General features: G+C 42.3%; 1 protein-coding gene across 5 annotated transcripts in view; it reads right to left on the reverse strand.

The window, feature by feature from the left end:
* The window catches only part of gria4a (glutamate receptor, ionotropic, AMPA 4a), an 85,724-nt gene that overhangs the window by 28,781 nt on the left and 38,861 nt on the right, over positions 1 to 18,082 (reverse strand). For all 5 annotated transcript variants that reach the window (XR_007031714.1, XM_035623856.2, XM_035623857.2 and 2 more), the window contains exons 6-12: positions 15,404 to 15,457; positions 14,478 to 14,636; positions 11,683 to 11,850; positions 10,669 to 10,773; positions 9,721 to 9,831; positions 2,399 to 2,605; positions 39 to 254 (exon numbers count right to left, since the gene is read on the reverse strand). Coding sequence is in view for 4 of the 5 variants with exons in the window: in XM_035623856.2 (XP_035479749.1) it covers positions 39 to 254; positions 2,399 to 2,605; positions 9,721 to 9,831; positions 10,669 to 10,773; positions 11,683 to 11,850; positions 14,478 to 14,636; positions 15,404 to 15,457 (1,020 nt within the window). In the remaining variant the exon portion in view is untranslated. The remainder of the gene's footprint in view (positions 1 to 38; positions 255 to 2,398; positions 2,606 to 9,720; positions 9,832 to 10,668; positions 10,774 to 11,682; positions 11,851 to 14,477; positions 14,637 to 15,403; positions 15,458 to 18,082) is intronic.

Here is an 18,082-nt window from a genome sequence, read left to right on the forward strand (position 1 = left end):
CTTATCCTCTGACTTCAAGTTTTTTAACCACCACTCACCAAAAACAGGACAACGCTGACTCCGATGTAAGCGAACACTATGCACATCCAGATCTCGTAGGCCAGCGGGTCCAGGAAGGAGAAAACGCCAGGTTTGGACTTCTGGGGCTTCTTGATCATGATGGATATTCCCAGAGACATGAAGGGCTTCGAGAAGTCGATCACCTCTTCTCTCACCAGAGTGATGGTCAGCGGCGCCACCGCGATTTCTGCTTTCTGCAAAAAAAGAGAAAAGAATAGATAATGAGAAAATGTATAGTTTTTTTGTGTGTGTTTAATGATAAGGAAGTGGAGTTAATTTGCAGCAACAACATGTAAAACAGCTGAGCAGGAACTGTTTGTGTTGTCTCCGGAAGGAGAGAGTCTGTGGACAGAGATAAAGGAAGGAGGGAGAAGGTTTTGAAACACTAAAGGACAGGTATGGTAGATGATCACCATAAGATCCATGGAGTTTTGCAGCAGGAGCGACAGAGGGAAGATATTGAAGGCAAGGAGGGAGGCTAAGGAAGGGAATAGGTGCTGTGGGTGAGAGAGGAAGGGGATTGAAGTGTAGACAGAAAGAGCAGAGCTACAAGGGAAAACCAGTAGAATGACAGAAGTAATTCACACTGCCGGAATATCAATTAGTCCGCAAGGTTTCATGCACATTTGCATGTGTGCACCCACACTTCCATATCTGTTAGAGTCAAAAACATTATTCATTCAGCACACTGAGCATCTGTTTCAGAGTAGCTAAGCGTGTCTAAACAGCGTCTGCAGTCTTATCGGGGGAAAAGAGGCTTTACACAAACCGCATATCAAATAACATCTTTGGCTACAAGGGGTGAGGATGTTACAAAGCAAGGAGTATAAACATCATAGGAAAGAGAAGGAAATCAGAAGTGACGTGAAAAGAAAGCAGGGGAGGGGAGAGGGCAGAGGAATATCAAAATAGCCACAATACAGCACAGAAAGGGAGATTGAAATAAATTGGAGCTACAAAGCACGAGGCAAATGTACACAACATGAAAGAAAAAGGGAAGACAGTCATGAAGACAAGGAACAAATAAATGAAAGCGATGGTGAAGAGACTTAGAGGACAAAAAGCCAGAAATATTCCCTCCGTGGCAGACGGGGCACTGGAAGGGACTGCTGGTGTTCGGAACAAATCAAACCCGATTAGGAAATGCAGCGGTTCTGCCGCGTCACCTTCCACTATCCAGATTTCCGGAGGCTAATTAATTCTGTCGCTTCTGTCTGTTCTGCAGCAAAGCCCCCGGGTTCAGTCTTCCGCTGAACGCCGACTGACGCTGTCCTCTGCATGTTGATAAAGATTGCGTTGAGACAGCGCCGTGAAATCTCAGACTGTGCACGGGCGGCGACGGCACAATCGGCTCGCACGAATTCTCACGCAGCAAGCGCAGCCTTCCAGACACGGTACCTCTGCAGGAAACTGACATGGTAGCTAAGGAGACGAAAGGGCTCGAGACAAGTTTATGCACTACACGAGTTATTTTGAGCATTTTCTCAGCTCGGTGTCATGGCCCACGGTGAGGTCACGGTAGCAGGGTCATGTACGACACAAAGGAACACCTCTGTGGTGTAAACTGTGTGACCCCTGCGAAGATTACAACACTGATGTAATGTTGATGCGGTGACGGGGGACTGTTAATATCAACACACACTGTCATTTTCTGTCATGTTTTCTGTACTGGATTGCATTACAGTGTGTTGTGATTTGAACAGGTTATATTCTCCCACACGATAGTCCATTTTAATTCTTTAACATTTCAACATGTGACCTTATGGGTTTTTGTGTCGTCTGGGGCTGTGACACAAGATCTTGAAATAAACCGGGTTCAACAAATCTAAAGACACAGTCTGTCACAACTGTTTGATGCTAAATAAAGAACCGGATTCATCTGTTGGACAAATGACATAAATTGGTAAGCAAGGTATAAAGGAAATATTTTTTCTATGTCATATGCCTCCTCTTACTGTACTCTCACTGGTTGGTATACATTGACAAATTGATGCTGACCTCAATCCTGTTGTCACATTCTTACATGTAGGTTTGGGATTCTGCCTTGTGTGTAACAGGTGCCATAGTTGTGTTTACAATTTCTGTAATGTTCTTTATCCAGTAAAGTGTGCCAGAAACTCTTTGGTGGATGTGCACTACAAGTGGAATCGAATCAAAATGCATGAATACGTAATTTGAAGACATCATCTTGGGATCTGAGAGCTCCTGATGGGCAGACATACAGTTTGCCACATGAAGTTTTCTGCCATCAGACACTGGCTGAATAATGAAATCATTATCCAAAAAAGTAACACACAGGATAATCAATTGAGTCCAAATATTTTTCATCAAAACTCACCCCATACACCAGCTCTCCAACCATGCCGTTCCATATCTTCGTCTCTGGATCTCGGGCGCCGTATTTCCCATCTGGTACGATCGAGATCTTGTATTTGATTCCAATGTGTTTGGCGATCTCCGAAGCCAAGTCCACACAGTATCCCTCAAACTGGTCGTTGCCTTCGTAAAGCTCCCAGTTCTTCTTCAGCATCACATAGGGGCCCTCCTACAAGACCAGCATAAGGGGAGAAAGACACATCTGTTTGGAGGAACATGGCAGCAATTATTATAAGAGCACTATTAAAAAGAAGAAAAATGAAAACTTATCAAGAGGAGCCAGCGGTTTGGTAGTCAACATAGCAACAGAGAGATAAAAGTATACAAAGAAAAGTCATACCAATGGAAATGATTCCAGAAAAAATATATAGGTATATACATTTTCAACAGAAACTTATATTACTGTTTTTTTATTTTTATCATGCCCAGAGGGTAACGGCTGTGTGCAATACACCAAGGCAATGTTGCAGACAGAATTCAAAAAAGATACAGGAAGAAAAAAACAGGGAAACAAACCAATAAACATTACAGCTCACGAATGTATATGCACATTATCACGAGATACTAATTTTAGCAAACATTAAGGACAATGAAGGCAATCTCAAAGTCACACACTATTTGTCGTGAGCATGTTTCCAACATTTTGAGTTGTAAAAGTAGATGGATCTCTTATAAACTATCTTCCACCAAACCTTGACAGAAACAGTTGCACAGTTCGAAAAATGTGAAAAAAAATGATATTAGAGCTAGATTTTAAAAAGACCGTGTCAGAGTTGGTCGTTTTAAATCTTGTATTTCTGACTTCCAGTGCCTTGTTTATTGCTTTTGCCTGACTCTACATGACTCCACTGGGACCTTCACCTGACTCAGAACAACACTAACGCTGAAAGGAGCGGAATGTACAAGCGGGAGGAAAAATACAGTGTGGCAGAAGAAAAAGGAAGGAAAACCGCTGCTTTGGTAACGTGTTGGTAAAATGATATCTACGTGCAGTAAACAAAAGATGAAAGCACATTCTTTAATTATGTCTCGTGAAACGGTGGGCGTATTAGGAATGCCACACCCAGACACAAGCATGTGCATGATGGTGGAGAAACATGCCCGTACATCACAGCAGCGAGGAAATCCACAGAGAAAAAAGCACACGTGAGTGACAGCGTATCCATCAGGAGCAGTGAGTTATTGTACTATGCCCGAGGCTGCTCACCCGGTAATCCAACTGAATCCAAGCCTATTAAAAGGCTTTCAAACACTTTTTAATCAATGATTTATCTCATCTAATTCATCAAGCAGGCTTGTTGTAATATCAAACTCTCACAAGCGATGAGACAGGTTCACGAAGATCATAAAAACACAATAAAAAAATCACATTTAAAACAACAGTAAAATCAAAGATGGCTTTAAAAGGTGTCAAATGACGAATGAAGTTATTCTGACAGAGGCAACAGTTCCAGGAAACTGAATTAGATTGAAAGCAAGTGGCGATTGGAAGAGATAGGCAGAGGGATTAAAAAGCCATACAGTGGAATCTGATCAATACAGACGGGATTTAGAAAGGGAAGCTGGATTTAGAAATTGATTCTCTTTTTTCTCTTCGGTAAACAGAGAGCTTGAAATGAAACTGAAATTTCATTGCCTACCAGTGTATGACTAAGATACTGAGGTTTTCATTTGTGTATTTAAATTATTATTTAATAGACTTACATGTACCCAGATGTAAAAAATGATTCATACTGGTAGAAATACTTTTATTTTTATCTGTCATGTACCGGTTGACTAAATTATTGGAAAATTAATTGCCACCAGATTAAACCGCACTTTGTGTTTGGTGCTAATTAAAAAATGCTAGAATGCGAACACTCATTGATTAGCATGGTTACATGGTAAACATTATACCTCATCAACATGCTTTATGTTAGTATTCTGACATTTATTGCTGTGCCAAAGTGTTGCAGAGCCACTGGCCTGTAGCGTTGGATGTTTCCTGTTTCTAAATCCAGAAAGTAAGTTCAGCATCATTTTCTACCTAACAACACGGCCTTCTTCCTGTTGAATGGCTCTTTTCCTCTTCCGTTGTTCATGAAGACATTACAACAAATGTCAAGGAATACAAATACAAATACTAAAAAAGCATACAAATTAAAAGGTTGAGAAAGAGACAGTATTTTAAAACAAACAAAAACACCCAAAGCATTGTCTCACTGTATTTGAAAAACAACAACAACATTATTCAGTCATCAATACATGATTTGTTATAAAATACAGTGTTTCCAAATTTTTCTCTTACACTTTACTAATCATCATCAACATCGCCACTATCATCATCATCATCATCATCATCATCATCACGTACAAAAACATTTCTCCTTAACAGTCACAATCAGACAACCCTGGGACCATTGACTCAACATGAATCATTGTGTTTATGAGCAGCAAAACTTATCAATTCAAGAATCTGGCGCTAACTTTTTTTTTCATCAATCCATTAGATGGAAAGAAAGGATAAGCACTGCACATCCATTCACTGTTCATTCACTTCTCACTAGTCCTTACTCTTTAAAATAGGCTATACAAATAGTGTGAATAATCATTTCACAGAATTATCAATGTCAGTTTGAAAGAAATAGTTTGCCATTCTGGGAAGTATGAGTATGAGCTCAGTTGCTGATCACTTAGAGGAAATGATTGATACAGATATATTCTCTTCAGCCAAACTGTTTCCCACTCTTTCCAGTCGTCAGGGTATAGGCTAACGTAATCGGATAATGGCTGTACATTTATTGACAAGTGCTGTTTTTTGCTGAACTTTTCATCTCAAATCGCTGATTCTCATGGGGAAGGATTTCCTTAATTTCTGTTAACAAGGAGAATGCAGCCAACTCCATTGCCTCCTCTATTAAATTTCCCTCTGGTTTATAATCTTATAAGGTCAAGTGTTTGAAATCAGACTAGGCCACTATAAACACACACACACACACACACACACACACACACACACACACACACACACACACACACACACACACACACACACACACACACACACACACACACACACACACACACACACACACACACACACACACACACACACACACACACACACACACACACACACACACACACACACACCAATGGGAGTTCTGCCAACATTCGCACTGTTTCACGTTAAAGCCTCCTTAAGGTTTGTTATCAGTTTGCCCCAGATGCTTTTGTCTCAGTGTGAAGGTAGTAATGCCAATATGGTTTGTGTTTGTGTGTGTGTGCGTGTGTGTTTGTGTGTGTGTGTGTGTGTACGTTCGAGTGAGTGTGTGTGATTGAGTGGGTTTGTGTGTACTGGATGCTAGTCTCTGAAGTTAATGCTGGAGAGAAAGTGTTGTGACAGTCATGACTCATAAGTCTGGGCCAGGCAGAAAAGGGAAGGTGGAAAGAGTAGAGAAAATAGGAGCAAAGATCAAGTGGTTGAAAATAAAAAGAAAGGGAGGAAATGGGACAGAAAAAAAGGAATAGGTGACAAATGAACAGGAGAGGGGGATGTGTGGCGTGTTGCATGAAACCATGGAAGAAAGATGAAGAAGCAGATCATTATCCAGACAGGGATAGCTACAGGGGGACAAGTGTAGAAAAGGGGAAGTGAGAAGGAGAGATGAAGAGAAAGAGAGAAGATGACAAAAATGAAGTATGGAAAGGAAAGAAGAGAGAAAGAGAGATGGAGAGGGGACAGCTGAAAAAGAAGAAAATGGGTGGTAGAAAGACGGAGAAGAGCTTTGTAGAAGCAAATGGTTGGGCCTGATAAGACATGAAACACCTCCCACTGGAGCCAAAAAGGCAGACAGGACTTGCTATGTAAGCCAGTAAGTGAGCCAGTGACAAGGACAGGCATCCAACTGGACAGTCATCGAACAGCCCAGTCATTCATTCAGGCTGCCAATCGGACACTCCATCAGTTCAGCGCTTCAAAAGCCAGACTGTCACATAACGAGTTCGCCCAACCACCAAGACATCCAATCAGCCCGCGAGCGGTCATTCAGCTGCTCCGAGAGGGAAGCCCGGCAGTCGGTTAGTCACGGCCTGTTTTAGTCAGTCAGTTTGTCAATCAGTTCATTAATACATTAATTACCGCAATTACAGAACATAATCATGTCTGGTCATGTGTTTGGCCACTGAGTCACCATGATTATCCCCGAGCGTCTGAGCCATAAAGGCACAAAGAAACAGTCCGGAGTGTCCGAGAGGCCAGCGGTTGTTGGACCGGTCAGCCAGACCACGGTCAAAGAAAGTCAGCAAGCCAGGTAACAGACCAGCCAATCAAAAACATGCCCGGTTTAAAGTCGATCACTCAGTCAACCAGCCTTCGGCAACGCTTGCATTAGTAACCATTTTGGTTGGTTGTTATTTTTTTTTCTTCTAAAAACCAGAATTTTCAGAAGCATGTATATTTTGTGCCTCTCAGTCTCACAGGCCAAATTCCAATCCCGGTCCTCAATGGATACACCATGGGGGAAGGTTTAAAGACAAATCCAACTGATTAGTGGCCAGATGCAGTAAATATATCTCTAACGCATTGATTATATCTAAGCAAGTTAAAAACAGTAATCAGTAAAGGAGCAAAGTAAAATCCTAAACAAAAGATTGTTAATGTCCTCGAGGGCTTTGTTAGGAGTGTTAGTGCACGTCAGTAAAGGTAAATGCCAAAAGGCTTAACGATCAATTCCCATCATTGCCCTTTGTTCTCGCTGGTTTTACTTGTGTAAATGTGCATGTGTGTTTAATGCACCTGTGTATATGACCTTCTATATTATATGAAGGCTTAAGAGCCGGCCAGCATGAATGACTTACATGTGGTTGGGGTTAATGCTAGCAAAAGTGTCACATCCGTGTATTTTCCAGGAGAGTTTTTGAACATAATATACTTTGATACCTTGAGTGTTACAAAACAACTGCAACGCCAGTGGGAAAGTAACATCAAACACAGGTAACAACAGCGAAAAAATGGTGTCAATTTCAGTGTCAAATCTAAAAGCACTGCTGTGCTTGTGCGACAGCGAAATGGACCCTCAGTTACCCAAAGCTCGAGCAAAGGATTTTCTTCAATTTACCCTTCCATCCAGATGTGGGGATTTTTGAAAAAAACAAAAACAACCTCTCAGAGAAACACACTGGAGGAAAATTGACTGAGTGGGCATGACGGAGTCAATTTACAGGGTGACGGGGCAGAAAGATAAATCTGGAGGGAGAGCAGTGAGGTGAGGGCGGTAGAATGCAGGACTGACATGAAGACCTGCCCTTGTGTCACTGTCCTCCCAAAAAGTAAAATAAAAGATAGAAATAAATAGTGGTTCTCTGTGTAGAGTAGAGTAACGGACAATGCTGTGGTGAATGCCGGTGGCCTCAAAAAGAGTGAAACAATCTCAGCCAACGGGGCTGTCCAAAGGTCCGCTGCAATCTGCAGCAGAATCCCTCGCGGAGCTCTTGTCCAACTGAGGTTTTGTCATGAGCGGAAGACATGAGCACAGAGATCAAGGAATCCCGTGCCGTTGTTGCTGTTGCTAATTCATGGCAAACCACTTCAAGACAAAGAAATATTTTCAACGAAAGAAAAAAAGAAAAGAAAAAAGATCTTAAAATAAAATATACATCAAGAAAAAAAAAAGGAAAGGCATGACAAAACCAATACAGAGCACACTCCAGTATGTCCTTGTGCAGCGCTTTAGAGACACTCGGTCTATCACTGTGTGTCCCCTGTCTTTCCCGAGGGTTTACGACCCAGGTGAGTCTGTGTCTCAGTCTGTTGCTCTGTCTGCAGACCCGGCATCAGTGTCGCAGCAGAGGCTTCCTCATCATCAGAGGCTGCAAAGAGGAGGAGGTGGCTGAGCTAACATTAGCCAAGGCCTGCTGAGGTCACCGTCCACAGAGAAATATGCAGGTGGGGGAGGCACGGAGGTGAAGATAGGGGAGGGGGGGTTTGAAGAGAGACAGCAAGCCATGGTGAGAGGGAGGGGGGGGAGAGAGAGAGAGAGACAGGATAGCGGCGTTGGAAATAGTCAGATGAAAAGACGGACACTGGAGGGGAGCAACGGGGAAGGAACAAACTTTGCAAACATGTACACAATAATGTCAGACTCTGTTTTGCACACTGATCTTTTACAACCGAACAAAAAGGAAGTAATCATAAACTCAAATCAAACACCCCTAAAAACTACAACAGTGTCTGATATTCTAACAGGGATTATAAAATGGCATATTATGCATTTATTCAAGACGAGCTAATGAATGAATGAATTTGACTGTGTGGCTGTGACTGTTTTTGCTTGTCTTGGGCCTGACCACAGCACGCACGCACACACGCACACGCACACACACACACACACACACACACGGACATTTAGTGCAGATTAATTCATTTTTGTCAACCCTGTCCTGCAGCATGTGTGGTTGTTGTCCCCCGTGCAGACTTGACTGGTTACTACCGCGTCTAGCCACTGGGGGCGCTCAAGTGTTTTACTTTATGATCACGGCAAAATTTCTAAACAATCTTTTAGCTGTTTGTTCACAGTGTGTACAACTACAGATATTTGTGTATACTTTGCTGTATGAATTAATGTGACTTAAAGGAAAAATACTGAACTTCTGAAGCTCAAGCATCTGTAGCATGTTTCATCGCTGGGCTGAGATTAGCCTTTTGAGTTGCTTTCACTTGCATCACTTTGCATGCCCAATTGAATTAGACTGATTACATTTACATGAAGGGGATGGCCACCATAAAGAGGCTGCAGATGGGTGAAGTGAAATCAAATGTAAGCAGAGGATGTGCACAAATCCACCGATTAGCCCTGCTTCATTCTCGTTTGTGGAAGAAAGAGGAATAATTAAACTGGGCTGCAGACCAGTGTCTATGTGAAAGCCATTAAGAGAGACTGGACTGAGGTCACTTCTAAATGGTGATGCGGGGTCAGTTTTAGTTTTGCCTTCTAATGAGACATTAGTGCAATCTTCCAGCTGGATAAGTGCCACTCCCTCCCGGGTGTGCTCTGAGAGCTCCCTTCAACTTGTACAGCTCATTGAGTACCAACCTGATTTTTTCGAATTCTGCCACACGGCTCCCCCCTTACACTCCTCTGATTTTCTGACAATGAACGTATCTTGTACGGCCACCAAGGCAAATTAACCTCACATTTCCAGGGCCGTGATTAATTGGAAGTAATTGGAAAGAGATATTTGGGTGAAGCTGCCCTTTAACAATGACACTCAAACAGAAATGAAAGCAGGCAGAGGGTACACTACCATGATGGTGGTCACGACTACAGTCCGGTTCTCCATCGCTGAACTGTCATTAGACAGAGCATTTTCATTCTGGACCAATACAAGTTTGTCGATGTCGTTCCAGTAGCCAATCTGAGGGAGACAAGAGGGAAACAGTATATAATAATATATTAATGAGCGTGATAAGAATACATAATTCTTTACAGCACAGTTCAAACAAAGTAAAGGTGCTGACATGAAATCAAGACAGAGACAGAACTAATAAAACAGGTATGACCAAAGACAAAGCTACGTGAGATGGAGAGAAAGGAAAAGAAAGAGTCAACAGAATGAGCTCACTCCAGCCAATTTCCCATTGGAACTGTAGAAGATATTGAGAGATATTGAGTGTGAGCCAAGAACTTGCAATAAACACACATTACTGTCGAAGGAACACTAGAGATGCTGGGACATTGTCGTTATTTCTTTATTATAAGTGATACATTTATGCTTTTCCTCAGAAAAGACAAATTATGAGTACTGTAAACCTGAGACTTAGCTTTCACTTTTTCCAATTATGAAGAAGGATTGTTTTAAAACTTTTCTTAGTTACGTCACTGCAGAGTTTTATGTTCCCCTCAGGTTGTCTGGTGGCTGCTCCAAAAGACCAATGAACACAAGCTGCAATGGCTCAATTGCAGTTATTTATAGATATTAATAACTTCAGTAAGATTGTTATTGATTAGAAATCATGTGGGTAATTAGGGAGTGGATGTATACATTCTGAACAATTAAGAGTCATGAGGGATAAAACAAGACAGACAAAAACAGACACTGAAAATTGCATTAAACAAATTGCATGATGAGGAGTCACCAAACTGGCTTTCAAAAGTTGATAGTCGTAGGTTTTTGATGGTGTTAAACTCACAAATTCAAAGTGTTGTCTATATTGTTGTCAAGCCCTGACCGTTAGCCAAGTGGAGAGCTCACCTTGCGTGGCCCGTTGCTCTTCAGTTCAAACACGTCCATCGTATAGTTGACCCTCCGACCGTAGTGATCGAACTGAATGTTTCCAGTCAGGCCCTGAATGCGCACCTGGATGGAACAATGATAGTAAGTTGGCTGGGGGGAAAAAAATAAAAAACAAAACACTCTGCTGTATGAAGCAGTAATAATCGAATGTGCACACAATAAATGGCTGACCATTAAAAGTTTCAAAAGAGGATTAGAATTTGAATTAAATGTAGCATCAAAGATTTGTTATTCCTAAAGAAAATATGAATAGTTCATATAATCCCCGGGTGGAGACAAAACAAGTATTTTATAGTTAAGCCACGTGGTGGAGTTAAGGTTAGAACCATAATTAGATTAAGATAGAGTAAAACACAAAAGCTGTATCCTAATTCAGGCATTTGAAGATCGATTGCATCACGGTGGCCCAACTAGGCCATCCCATTTCGAAGGCTCTCTGGCCCAGAACTGTGTCCTCCCATTCCAGAGAAATTAAGGGGCCAGTGGGAGGATTCTTCTCGTGCCAGACCTACCCCAGGATTCATTTTGCGTGGCTGGAAAAATGCTTTTCAAAAAGAGAATATGACGCAACGCTACCCTTACCATTGCATTGGGACAAGCTGGCGACACAAATAGGAAATCCACCGTAGACCGGGCGTCTCTGTGCGGTATTCACAATCTAGCTTAAGTGCTTATTGCTAATAGTTAATATTAGTAATAAAGTGATTGTAACTCAACGCACTGTTCATCACTATGCATCATAAGCATAGCGTGAGGCTGTTGTGGCTGCAGCATCAAAGTACAAGAATTTCAAATACCTAAATAACAGCATAGATTTCTTCAAAATATTATCCTTTTCCATCTAAGCTATTTTGCTGACAGCGTTCATCCATAGCACTATGTGTGTGTGTGTGTGTGTGTGTTTGTGTGTTGGTGTACATTTAAGTGCCAATCTCCTCATGCTAAACTATGCAACATCACGTTTGTACCAACCTGTTTGAGTGCACGCTCCATATCTATTCCTTGGTTCCAGGGAGCAGCTGGATTGGCCAGGCAGTCACCGGCGTTGCCACGGCGACTGATATCAATTTTTTGACGGCGGAGGGTGCGGAAGGCCTCGGCCATCACAAGGACACCATCGTATGTCAGAGACGAGGTATACTGGAGAATAAAAGACATGACAGACAGAGGGAAGGGAGTTTTGAAACTCTGTTGACAGGCAAATAAATTAATCCTTTGCAAGTCGAAGGAAGTGGTTTGGCAGAAATTAATCCTCTCAAACAGTTAATTCTCAGGTAATGCAAAGCTGAAATTGAAAGTGAGAGAGGCATTGAATATTTTCCTGTGAAAATTTGATGAGAGACTGACTTTGCTCTGATTGAATCCTGGGCTGAGGTATGTCTACATACAGTTTCAAATTATAGACAGAAAATGAGCATTTAGTATATTTGTAGAATAACCATAATTAAAAAGGAAGTTTTCCGAAACTTTACCACTGAAAAACAAACCTGTAACATCAGAAAATATTACATGAATAGAATATATTCCGAATGCACCCTGTGAAATAACTGATGACCAAGTTAAGAGTCAAAGCTTTTTACTAACCATGTTATCTGAATTTTGGTCGTTGGTCGACCCTGTGCAATTACATTTAAGTCACAGATTGTGCCCACTTATTTCAATAGTGGAAACCAAAAGGCATGTTTGGTGTTCATTGTAATTTAGAAAATTCATCCAAATGGTCTTTTCAGTGATGGTATCTTAACACCACATGGCTGCAATGTAGATACAACACTGCTTAATTTAGATGCTTCTAATTGCAGGGCTTTACTGTAAGCCTCTATGAGAACCACTTCAATCTCAGGCAACAGCGTTATCGCGGCATCAGACTTCCAGCCATCTTAACTCCAAACTAACCTCACCAGTAAGCAGACATGCTGACCACGCGCTCTGGTCGATCTCACCACTCCCGCTGTTATTGGACTTCCACAGTTAACACTACTGGAAATGTGACATCACAGTCTCTGTGCCCAGGGACCCATTACCTCAGAATCTGCCCATGGATGTAGCAGCACATCGGAAGTGATTTGGAGTAAATTACGAAAAAAGTGTTTCGATGGACCTTTGAAGCGTGAGAGCGAGGGCAAACAAAAGAGAAAAAGGCTAAGAGATTATCAGTGTCTGTGCCTTAATGAAACTCTTAAAAGTGGTGGTGATCTTGACAGATTGTTTGACAAATTCATTACAGGCAAGACGCAGCACAGCAGGGAGTCACCACCCTGCACTCAGCAGCGACACCCCCCCACCCACCCCCCCGAACAGCACCACGCAGACAGAGGCAGTCAAACACACAGCGGGCTGCCCACACATCACAGTGGAAACAAGTGGCGAGATGAAAATGGGAGGAAATAGGGAAGTCAGCTGAGAAACTCTGCCAATGGTCTCCATGCCTCTGCAGGTAGCTTTCTCTCCAACTGACTTCCCTTGATTTATATCCCACAAGGCTTGTTTTGGAAGGCTGCACAACCATGTCATCCTCCTTTCATCTCTCCCCTCTGAAACTAAAGAAGCCTTGAGGAGAGTGACTGACACATGATGACTGTAGAATTCAAATCAAGGAGAAAACAACAGGAATACTGAGGCAGCGAGCATACTGTTTTCTGTTTCTGTCAGGGGCAGGACAGGAACACTCTGGAAGACAGAGAAAACAGTCTAGGCTTTTTAAAAACACCGGATTCCGGGGAGCTTTTCCAGGATCAGTTCAAACCTCCAAGGTCAGCTAAATCGTTTTAGTTTTTTTTTTTACAAATTTAAGTGATTCAAGTGAATTTTTTGGAGGGAGAAGCCCAAAGAACACTGAACTAGGAGAAGATATGTGTGATCATAAGTATTGTGAAGGACTTTTGATGAGGAACACATTTTACTTTGTCAGGTCACTGATCATTTTCATTACATTGCAACAAAGTCTCCAGGCACCCAAGAGCTCATTTCAAGGCGCACAAGTCTAGAATCACTGGGTTAAGAGATTTTGATTGATGGCTAAAAGCAGCTAGCTCAAAATTCCAGTCTCCAGTGCAAAAGGGACAAGTCCCAAAAGTGCTTTTCACACTGCGCATTTTTCGTTCTACTTGGCCTGAGGCTATGAGTCAGCCCAAGGCTAACTGAGCTCAGTTTTTACAAAGCACCAATTAGCCTACAGCAATTTGGAGGAAGCTGTTGTCACTAGTGGTGTCTGGTTTTCTGTCATTGTGTTAAATCATGTTAATTGGGTTTCCTTGTTTGCAAAAAGTAAAAGGTCTAGCAAAATATGTTGTGGTTGCAATAGGAAGTGAAGGGTTGACACTGAAGGACTGCATGCACGAGAGCCAGACAGCAAGGGACAAAAAGCCGCGTTGTGATGCATTTTTAATAGGTAGGTGGACATATTTCAAGTTAATATATGTTCAGTTGGCGGCAGGTCAGTAGCCGGGCAATAGAGGTGTGCTGGGGGAGGAAAGGTGGACAAGGACAGACACAGAAAGGAAGGGAATAGTCAACGAGACTTGACAGAGGCACACAAATGTGACAGAAGAAGGGACATGGATAATGAGAGGAAACCCAGACTGAAGATGATGAATGAAGAATGAATATACCACCAATGCCACCACAACAAAATATGTGTGTGTGTGTGTGTGTGTGTGTGTGTGTGTGTGTGTGTGTGTATTTCAACCAGGATTGAAACTATTCCCAATGACATTTGGTTCGGTTTCCAATCTGAGCATTTAAGGATGGTCTAAATGTTTCATCACCTTAGGCGGGCTATCAGAGCCAGGGTACTCTCTCTGATCCAGTTTGTTCCAGCGCTGCATCAATTTAATGACTATAGGCTTGCCGAAGTCCACCAGCTGGAAACCAGTCACGTTTGCTCCACCGTGCATGAACCTCTCCAGAGATATGTCCTTAAAACCCTGAGAAAGAAAGACAGAAAGAAACATCCCGGATCAAATGACGAAGACTGTAAAATGTGTGACCAAACCCTCCAACAGTGGAGAGTTTGTGCACCTTTGCTGACGTATCGTACTCAACATACTTCCTCAGTTTAGCAGATTATTTATACCCCTACTTAATATGGAGTGACTTCCACAGCTGTAAGTGTGACTCCATGCAGAGTGACACTTAGTGGAGTGGTTGTGAAGAGGGATCCATTTGGGAAAGGGGCCAGAGACAGAGGCAGGCCGAGAGTAAAGACATGTGAGGGTTATCCTGGGTTGATGGATGCTAATTGCTAAAAGCTCCGAGAGCCTGTGTAGCTTGACCCGAGCTCAGTGGCCCCCTTTTTCACCATCCCGGACGGAGCTGCCGTTGAACAGATTTTAGGGATTAAGGTTATGGCAATACTTCATTTACTGACAGGGTTTCACGGTGTCCTACAGCGGAAACTCTGTCGAGGAGAGACGAATGGTTATATGCTAGTTCTGTAGTAGAGGGAAAAATTGCAACTTGGAGGAGGGAATAAGAACCAAAATTGGACTGGCAAACAAGGTTTGTTTTTTTTCTCTAGTAATAACGACAAAATAATTAACAACTCAAGGACGAGAAGGGTTAAGTGTTTTTTCTAAGCTTCATTCGTCAGCCTGTTGCAGTTGTGAACAACCTGCTGTCTGAATTCTCTCGCAATTTTTTCAAAAGAATTCTCAAAATAACAGCTGAAAGGAATTTCAATAAGAGTTCTTACCAGGTTTGCTACGATGTAATGGTAACCTTTCACATGTTTCCCCACACTGACAGCCTGGGGAAAAAACCAGAGAGAGAACAATATTTTCAATTCACAATCAACTTACAGTATGGCTGTTTCAATAACATTATAGGGGCCAAGGCAGGAGAGTGCAGAACAAAGGACACCAGCCCCCATCCGTCTCACTCTTACTAGCCCCCATCAGTCTCACTCCTGCTCTCCCCCAACAGTGGCTATGGTTAATATGCTGATTAAAAAGCAGTTGATGAGACTGCGAGGACTTCAGTTCCGTTGCTGGTACCAGACTGGCTGCTAATACCCTGCAGCATCTTGGAACATTGAAAGTGCTTCAGCAGCATTATCTGAAGCCTGGTCCCCCAAAAAAATCATTATCCTGTTAAAAGGAGGATTTAACTTGTTTTTATATGATATAATAATATCCATATATTCAAAAAAACATTGTCAGGTTTCCCTACAACATGAACACATTTCCACCAAATCCTGTTTTGGAAATAGCAAAACTCAGGCAACTTAAAACTATTCAAATAGCCTATAATGTCCAAGTCACTTGCACTAAACACTGTCTTGACCTTAACACCTTTTCTTTTCCACTTCATGCACTGTCAATACATGTTGCCAGTGAACAACAGCCACTACTGCCTGGCTCGTCTTGTGTTCCGCTGCTGGTGTGTTTCTGTGATATCGGGTGGCTGACAGTTTGACACCACTGTGAAGCTAAAATTGGAAATCTGTCATCATTTTTGGTGTCATAATTTAATATATACAATGGGAAGGAGTGAAATGTGCCCTATTGTTTTATATTAACATGGTGCATCAACCTAATTAATAATTTGTTCACATTGTTCCCTTCTCTCTCTCCAACCCACACGTATCAACAGCTATGTACTGACACACACACACACACACACACACACACACACACACACACACACACACACACACACACACACACACACACACACACACACACACACACACACACACACACACACACACACACACACACACACACACACACACACACACACACACACACACACACACACACACACACACACACACACACACACACGCCCACAAATCGCAGCTGGCAGGGGCAGACAAACAGTGCAGTGTCTGTCTGAGCGCAGGAACACTAGCCAATGCCAGCACTGCAGAGCCCAGTGTGTGTGTGGTTGTGTGTTTGTGTGTGTGTGTGTGTTCACTCACCAAAGAAGCCAATTAAGAAAGAGTCTGTCAGTCTGTGTATCTAGGATGCTGCTACTGGGGTGTGTTTGTGTTCCCGTACATGTATATGATTGTAGAAGCTAGTGTGTGTGTGTGTGTGTGTGTGTGTGAGAGAGATGCTTGTTTGGCCATAGCTTGCAGCATGTATTTATATGTTTATGTATTTTTGGTAGTGGTGTTCTATGAGTGCATGAGTACTAGGTATTTGTGTGTGTCAGTGTATCATGTGCATTTTCAGACATGTCAAGTTAAGTGGTGAAGGCTTGTGTTTATTAGACCCTTGGAGTGAAGACATTTTGAGCGGTCCTCAATTTCTGACAATTACTTTTTTAGGTTTATGGTTAGAATTAGGTTTAGGGTTGGAACAAGCATTTAGGTGTGCTGGTCAAGGCTAAGGTTAGGGGCTTGGGAATATATTATGTTAATGAGTGTTTTCAAAAAGATTTAAGTAAATTAACTATATTGACATAGAGCTTTTCTAGTCTTATTGACCACTAAATGCGCTTTACAGGACACATCGGCATGAGGACTGGGGACCTTCGGGTTAGTGGACGACCGATTCTACATCCTGAGCCACATCCGCCCTGTGAAAGTGCCAACATGTGTGTATGTCTTTAAATGTCTATGTCATTGTCACACACACACACACACACACACACACACACACACACACACACACACACACACACACACACACACACACACACACACACACACACACACACACACACACACACACACACACACACACACACACACACACACACACACACACACAAAAAATCATGTGTGGTACCTGTCAGAGCTCAAGTCTTAACCATCAAGCAAGACAGATAATCTAAGGAACTTGGACAAGCATAAGTGTGTGCATATAATATACTGTGTGCATTTGTGTGTGTGTGTGTGTGTGTGTGTGTGTGTGTCCGTGCGTGCGTGCATGCTTGCTTAAGAAACCTATCTGAGTGGACAGTATGGTGTGTTTACTGCAATGACACACACTGACGTTTGGGAAGCCACATTTTTCATTCCACAACTCCAGGGGAAATCTCAAACCTTGTTTTCTTTCCAGATGTCAGAAAGCATAAGGACTTCTGTTGCAGAGAGCTGACTGGAAGAGACAGCAGGCAGACAGACACCAGCAATACAGTGCTGCTATACTACAATCATTATTTATATAATACTGACTATAATTGCTCAAAATATTCCTCACATGCTCTTGTTTTCATTTCTCACCACAGCCCTTTCCTTTGACTGTGGTTCATGGCGGTGATACTGTGTCACTGTGGTGCGGTTGTACCTCGGTATGAAATGTTAATTCCTGTTTAACCAAGGTCAGTGATGTAATCTCTGCCCTGTCTGTAGTAATCTGATTGTAACAAAGCCATAGCAGCCGCTACATGCGTATTGTTTTTCATTCTGATAAAAAAATGA

This window comes from Scophthalmus maximus, chromosome 11 (assembly GCF_022379125.1).
Source record: "Scophthalmus maximus strain ysfricsl-2021 chromosome 11, ASM2237912v1, whole genome shotgun sequence".
Classification (NCBI taxonomy): domain Eukaryota; kingdom Metazoa; phylum Chordata; class Actinopteri; order Pleuronectiformes; family Scophthalmidae; genus Scophthalmus; species Scophthalmus maximus.